The 7,342-nt window shown below is 41.3% G+C and overlaps 3 protein-coding genes across 3 annotated transcripts in view; 1 reads left to right on the top strand and 2 right to left on the bottom strand.

Annotated features, from left to right (window-relative positions):
• LOC116706731 (gamma-aminobutyric acid receptor subunit rho-1) overlaps positions 1-3,970 on the top strand; it is a 19,365-nt gene extending 15,395 nt beyond the window's left edge. Inside the window, exons 8-10 of the mRNA XM_032543692.1 lie at positions 1-49; positions 974-1,170; positions 3,015-3,970. The exon at positions 1-49 is cut by the window's left edge and continues 104 nt beyond it. Of these exons, the coding sequence (XP_032399583.1) occupies positions 1-49; positions 974-1,170; positions 3,015-3,302 (534 nt within the window). The 3' untranslated portion in view covers positions 3,303-3,970. The remainder of the gene's footprint in view (positions 50-973; positions 1,171-3,014) is intronic.
• Positions 1-7,342, bottom strand: part of LOC116706724 (uncharacterized) — a 42,428-nt gene that overhangs the window by 1,143 nt on the left and 33,943 nt on the right. Inside the window, exons 24-25 of the transcript XR_004336305.1 lie at positions 913-916; positions 225-235 (exon numbers count right to left, since the gene is read on the bottom strand). The gene's annotated coding sequence lies outside the window, so the exon portion shown is untranslated. The remainder of the gene's footprint in view (positions 1-224; positions 236-912; positions 917-7,342) is intronic.
• cfap206 (cilia and flagella associated protein 206) overlaps positions 4,368-7,342 on the bottom strand; it is an 11,343-nt gene continuing 8,368 nt past the window's right edge. The window contains exons 10-12 of the mRNA XM_032543684.1: positions 6,243-6,436; positions 5,750-5,893; positions 4,368-5,565 (exon numbers count right to left, since the gene is read on the bottom strand). Coding sequence (XP_032399575.1) covers positions 5,344-5,565; positions 5,750-5,893; positions 6,243-6,436 — 560 coding nt within the window. The 3' untranslated portion in view covers positions 4,368-5,343. The remainder of the gene's footprint in view (positions 5,566-5,749; positions 5,894-6,242; positions 6,437-7,342) is intronic.

The following is a 7,342-nucleotide window of genomic DNA, read 5'->3' as shown; positions in this document are numbered from 1 at the left end:
GTGTCCTTCTGGATCGACCGCAGGGCCGTCCCTGCCAGAGTGCCACTAGGTAAGAGTGTTTGACCGTTGTTGGCTAATTGGTGCGTCGGTTAGTTAGGTGATTGCTGGAATTAGTTCGTAGTTCTAACTGATCGGGCCATTGTCTCGACCAAGAGTGACAGCGAATCTTCACCACGCTGACTTTATCGGATGATAAGTAGGCCCACGCCACAGCCACCTTGAACACCCACTTCAGCTCCAGAAGAAGATGCGCCGTTTTGAGTTTTGTCAGAGGACCCAAAAGCCAGGGGAGACCGTTGCCCACTGTGTATCAGCATTACGTGAGCTGGCTAGATTTTGTGATTTTGGGGCTTTGGAAGATGGATTTATAGTCGATCAGTTAATAGAGAAAACGGAATGGAACCAACTGAGGGAGAGACTTTTAGTAGAGGCAGACTCCACGACACTAGCGGACACTTTAGTAATTGGAAAGCAGCTGGAAACGGCCCAAATGGATGCACGGAAGTTTGGCCGTGCCGGCACAAGCCTGTGACATCATCATCACTGTCAGTTCAGCACAGAGACTGTAGAGGCAGTTGACAGGGTGAGTGACAGTACAGAGATGGATGTGCAGAGAGTGGACAGGGGGCCCAGGGAGAGTGGGCTCCCCTAAACATGCAAACAGAGATCAGTCATGCCCTGCTTGAACCATTTTGCACGCTGCTGTCGCTCCTTTCCTGCTTGCCATGATACTGCTGCTGTCTCCATAAACACTGTACAGCCTTTGTTCAAGCTCTGCACATGCCGTATGGGCACAACTCTCATTCCACTCCTCGTGAACACAGGGACTAAAGACTCAATTCTGAAGAAATGCACATATGACTGCTTCTTCTCTCTCAAATAAATGTTCCCCCATTACCATATTTTATCAACACAACTTCAACAGATCAAATATGAGTCTGGTTTGACCTGCTCTGAACTTGTTCTGCTTTAGGTATAACTACGGTGCTCACCATGTCCACCATTATCACTGGAGTCAACGCCTCCATGCCCAGGGTGTCGTACATCAAAGCTGTGGACATTTACCTGTGGGTCAGTTTTGTCTTTGTGTTCCTGTCGGTGATCGAGTATGCTGCAGTCAACTACCTGTCTACTCTAGAAGAACGCAGGGAGAAGGCACTCCGAGAGAGGGTTAGTACCAGTCAATCATCTCCAAGCTCATAGATGCCACGAGGTACATGTGAATTTATTAAAGTCCTAAAAGCTCCATGTTTTTAACCACAGTAGTGTCACGGTTCTATTGTGTGGTTGGTTGGTCTAGTCCAGGGGTTGGCAACCTTTTAAATATGAAATGCCATTTTAAAATGTTCTTGTAGATCAGTGTCCCTCCTCAGCATTAGGCCATCATCTACCTAGCCCGATCAGGCATTCTGTGAATCAGAGACAGAGTTAGGCTTGTCTCTGCGGAATGCAGATGGGGACAAAGTTAATCAAACTATCAAACAGGCTGTTCTCCTGCCAGTAGGTGTGAAAGAGGTCATTTGGTGTGTGGATTGGAACATTTCCAAAATATCTCTTGCACACTTATTGCTAGTGTGCCATTGGTTGGGGTACCGCATGTCAATTGTGGCACATGTGTCTGAGGTTGCTGACCCCTGATGTTGTCAGTTGGTCCACCCCTTTTGTCCATAATGAAATATCTCAGCAACCATTAAACTTCCTTTATCCACCTTAAAAAAACATTGCCTGTCTTCCATCCATGACTCACATTCTCTGCCACTGAAACTCTGATCCACTCATTTATTAAATCCAGAACTGACTACTGCAATAGTCTACTCTAGGGTTCTGCCAAAGCCCTAATTAAACTTCAAAATGTCATCCAAAACTCTGATGCCTACCTCATCATCCAAACCCGCTCCTGTGACCACATCACCCCCGTCCTCCAGAATGGCCACCAGCTCTCTGTTCCCCAATGAATCCAGTTTAAAGTCCTCCTTTGCACCACTAACCTCAGCTCCTCTGACACAGACCTCCTCTCCTCACCACTCAGGACCAAGCACCGTACCTGGGGGGACAGAGCTTTCCCTATCACGGCCCCCTCTCTCTGGACCTCCCTACCTAGACACATCCGTGACTGTACTGACCTGGACGCTTTCAAATAACTTATCACAACACACCTCTTTAGATTAGCCTTCATCCTTAAATATTACATTTCAATGACTGTTACTTGCTGTTTTTATCGCTTCACTTCTTTTAATTGTGCTTAATCTACTGGTTTTATAGTACTAAAAGTAAGTAATAAAATGTATTATTTTTATCATTATGCTTTGATTGCCCTGACATTTTGGGCCATTTATTCAAAGTCTCCAGAGGATGAATCCTAATGATGTTGTTGGTTTAATTATCCGGTCCAAGTTATAATTTGTGCAATACTTTGGTGTATGACTAGATACCAGCCAAATTCCCATTAGCTTCAGCTGTACTTTGTGTTTTGTGTTAATTAGCAAATGTTAGCATGTCCGCAACTACAATGACAAAAATCGTAAGCATTACTGGCTAAACGTCAGCATCAGCATGTCACTGTGTTCATGTTAGCACGCTCAAAGCACCGCTGTGCCTAAATACAGCCTCACAGGGCCTCTAGAAGTGGACTGTAGTCTAATACTAATACTAATACTAGCTGTAATTTGTGAAGTGGAAAAGTTGTTCAGCCACTTTATTCAAAATTTGAAGAAGAAAATGTCAGGCAGTAAAGTACTAAATTGTATATAACTGAAGTAGTCATGTAGTATTAGTCAATAAGTATTAGTAGTCATGCAGTAGTCATTACATTGCAAAAATGACATTTATTCAAGTAATTATTGTCTTATTCATTCATAAAATCACATTCCCTCCAAACCAATATTAAATAATTTAAAATCGTGAGTACAAATGCCAAGTATTTTTATGAAGTAAAAAGTTGTTGCATTGTTAACACGTTTTGGGAACATTTAATGTTTTGGAAACCCATAATAACGTTTTGTTTGTACTTGCAGCTGTCGTGTACCTGCGGTATGGCCCATCCTGGCATGATGTCAGCCAGCTACAGTGAGGTGAATGCCAACACGACAGGGAACTATGGCATGCCAGAAGTGAACGGGGTGAAACAGGAGAGGATGCTGGTGGAGCTGGCGATGGAGAACGACCAGGTCACTGGCCATGTTGGCTCCAATGCCTACAGCAATGTCTGGATCGACACGCATGTCATAGACAAGTACTCCCGGTTCCTCTTTCCTGGATCTTACATACTATTCAACATCATCTACTGGTCTATTTACTCCTAACACAGATATGACTCAAACAGACCTGTGGGTAACCGAGGTCTGAACACTTCAAGCTAAAGTGAGAAAAATCTGTTGAGACTTGTGCACTCACCTTGCAGATTAAAGCTTTTTTGTCTTTACATTTGAAAGAAAGAAGATGGAAAACTTCAATTGAAAAAAAAAAAAAGATATACATCAGACCTAACTCCCCAAACACATTTTACTTCACCTCGGTCCTTGAACCCCAAGGAATGTGGAACAGGAGCATTAAAGTTAAATCTTTAGTCAGCAGACTACAACTACCCAATGTGGCTTCACCTTAATATGGTTTGTGTTCCCTAATGTGTCCTTTAAGGATGTTGAATGTTTGTCATGGTGCAGCTGTGTCTGGAAATTTGGAATTTAAGAGCTGCCAGTTAGTGATGTCCAAAGTTTCATAAACCATTTGTTGTATTTGTTGACCCAACTAGATGGCACTCTACGTTGAAATAAAAGGGATCAAGTAATAGCAATTCATGGTGCTTTTAACCCTTATTGAACAGAGAGTGCTTTCTATTAGACTCAAAATAAAGGAAATGCTTCACAAAGCTTTATTTGGGCATCAATACTGACATTTAGGGTTAGGGTTTTTCTTAACTGGTTCTAATCAAGGGTTTGCATTGGGGCAATGCATCATAAAATATGGAGTGAAAACGTTTTGTCTGACCATTTCTGCTTTGTTTGGTTGTCAAATTTAATAAATGGACAGGTCTATCTTTCACTACCAAGGTCATATATTATTCAAGCAAGCGCAATGGCAAGTGCAAAGCATTAGGTTGGTGTGGGTATCTCCAAGACACATGACAACACAGCCGGTTCTCATGAAAAAGGTTCAAAAAGCTACAAAAGTGGTCGTCGGGCAAGACTCTGAACCCCGAGTGGCCCCTGATGTTGCGCCATCGGAGTGTAAATGTTTGTAAATGGTTTCTGAACTATGTAAAAGCGTGAGTTGTCGCCAAGACTAGAAAAGCGCTATATAAGAACAGTCCATTTCCATTTCCATTGACTGCCGCTGAATAACAACAGCTGGCCGTGTAGGGAGGTGGATGGGGGGGCGTTAACATACAGGACTTTCAAGTTGGAGAGCAGAGTTTGCTTCCCGGGGAAAACTAAAGCCCTTCACCCAGGAAATGTGTGTTCCTTAAGAGTGTTTTTATCCAAACCACAATCTTTTTCCTAATCTTAACTAGTCATTTTGGTGCCTAATCTTAATTTTCTTTGCAGGAAAACACTTATATTTTGGGGAGTAAATTTAACTGTAATGTCAGCTGAAACAACTGGCAGCTCGCGGTGCTTTGTACCTATTTTCAGTTAACTGAAACACCAACTACTGCTGATACAACGGAGGTTTGTAGCCAGTTAATTTAATCAGGTCAACACTTAAATGTTGTTTCTTGGAAGTCTAATCTACAGTGAGTCTCACAGCAGTCAAGTCTTAAAAAGGTTAAAAAGAAAGCAGAAGGAAAAGGTCATCGGCAAAAAGACATGCATCCGGAAGAGTTTCCTGCAGCACCGGAGCAATCCCGGAAGTGAAACGTTGTGGATAAAGACTACTGATTTTGTAAGTTAAGTCTGACTCAAGTTTAAGTCTTAAATATATAGCTGTGGCTCTAAATAATGCAAGGAAGCACTTTTCAATCAAACATTTGTTTTATGAAAATTAGAAAGTTTTACTGATGTATTAGAGTTATAATAATGTGCTAACAAAGAGTGGAGACCACTATACTTATTATAAATCAGGTGGATGTAGTGCGGATTAAATTGTCACATCAACAATTCCTTCTTCCTTTGATACAGAACAGTTAATGGTGAGATGTTTTACTGCCACCTAGTGGATATTTTCTACATAACATGAACTAAGGGAAGTACTGAGAGGCTCAGGAGTAGTACCCTCTGGCTACTAGGATCTTACTCAAGGACACTGCCTATCTGCCCCTGCTTTTTTCCTTAAAAAAGTGTAAAGTTAAAAACAAAACCTTGCTTACATAAACTTTTATTTGAGTTTTTCTCTTGGACTTACTAATTATTCATCCACCGACCTGGTCAGGTTTGTTTTGACCATGTTTCCGTCTCTTTGTCCCCTCAGACCAGCCAGGTAGATCTGAGGTTTGGGCACGTTGCTCTCGCTGTCTCTCTTGCTTTGAGAGGCAGCGTTCTTGGGCAGCCAGGTCTGAGAGACGTTTTCCCGTCTCATGTGGCTCAGATCAGTCTGCACCGAGTGTGTCACTTTGGTCAGGAGATCAGCCTAGAATTAAGACATTCAAAAAAATATTGCTGTGTTTCTTTCACACTTAATAAAGTGTCAATAAATGCAGTTTCTGGTGTGTTGTTTGATGCTAAAATAGTTCAATAGACATTTTCTTTCCAAACTACACAGTGACTGTGATCCATCACATCGCAGAATTTGCATCTAGTGAATTCTAGCTCACCAGTTTGATAGCTTTTCTACGCAGCTCCCACTCATTCCACTCGTATGACTTGACGATGTTTGTTTCCACTGGGTGGATGTCTGTCTGTGTGCCGCTCTCACACTTTTTGATGGGCTTTACCAATAACCTCTCTCCTGGCTGCATCTGCAAAACCACAAGGCAATAACTGAGTTTGGATCAAGATCCCAGTGAAGTCAGAGTATGGAAAAAGCTGAGTTCCAGGGCAAGTAACAACATGCAATGCTGCCAGCCACAGTATCACTCTCAATACTATCACCAGATGCAGTAACAAACTAAATAAATAAAAATAAAAAAATAAACAAAGTAATGCATTTCCAAATCCTACATGTGGCTGCTTCAATACAACCTATTCTGAGTGAGTGCTTTCAGCTAGCTTCATATAAATTTTAAGTGTGCAAACTAACTTGAGTGGTAAAGCTGTGGCTGTAACTAAAGTATACAGTATGCTTGGGAATTACTCAGCGTAGCTAACCTCTTCATAAGGAGTGACGCAGGAAAATTGTTGGTGGAGTTTGAGTAGCTGAATGAGTTCAGGGGAGTGCTTGGCTTTCTCTGCCACCTCTGCAATGAAAACACCCGGACTGGAGGCAAATTTTAAGGCAGCTTCTTTGGACCTAAAAACGTAGAGCTTCTCCTTGTGTTTAAAGACTCCAATGTGTGGATTACCTGCAACAGAAGTGTCAAATATTCCAAACTGAGTTCAGGCTCATCATAAAGTTAAATAGAATGTACTGTACATATTTGGAAAAGGATTGTAGTAAATATTGATGAAACAATATTACCATGAAACATTACATGGATAAGAATTCTTAAGGCCTCAATAAGCTTCAGACAAAGTGCTTGTTGGAACCAAAACAGACGTACTATTAAATAAACTTAGACAAAGTACACATGGGATACTAGCGTTGCAGGAAAATTAAAAACATATATTTAAAAAATATAATAATCCAATATATAAGTATAATAATATGTAATATACTGTTTAATAATCAAAATTTCATTTAATGATATTAATGCATCTTTTAGGGTGTACATAAATGGCTTGGGTATCAGCCTATTCAGCCCTCCTATGCCAGAGCACTGGAAAGAAGAAGTCACTAGAGTTTGCTCTTACAGTCTAAGTTGTTTTGCAGGGTTGTTACGAGAGTATGGGGGTTAGATTAAGGGGTTCAGCAGCAATACAGGCTTTGTACTAGAAGTGTAGGGGTGAGCAGGCACCTGACCTTCAAGGCAAAGTTAAATTTACAAGTCAATTTAGGTTCCAGCCCCCATTACTTTGGGTAATAATTGAAAGTCATGAGTTTTCTTAGCAGTGCGGCTGTCCCAGAAGCAGTAGGATGGATGGATGGTTATATGGATGGATTAATTAATTAATGGATTAATGGATGGGTGGATGGACGGATGGATGAATTATTGGATGAATGCATGGATGGATGGATTAATGAATGGATTAATGGATGGATGGATGGATTGATGGATTAATGGATTAATGAATGGATGGAGTGTGTGAAGTTTGCATGTTGATTAATGTGCATTGTCCTAATCAAATAAATAATCAAATAAAATGGATGA

This window comes from Etheostoma spectabile, chromosome 18 (assembly GCF_008692095.1).
Source record: "Etheostoma spectabile isolate EspeVRDwgs_2016 chromosome 18, UIUC_Espe_1.0, whole genome shotgun sequence".
Classification (NCBI taxonomy): domain Eukaryota; kingdom Metazoa; phylum Chordata; class Actinopteri; order Perciformes; family Percidae; genus Etheostoma; species Etheostoma spectabile.
The sequence above is the reverse complement of the archived record's forward strand: the minus strand, read 5'-3'. Positions and strand labels throughout refer to the sequence as shown.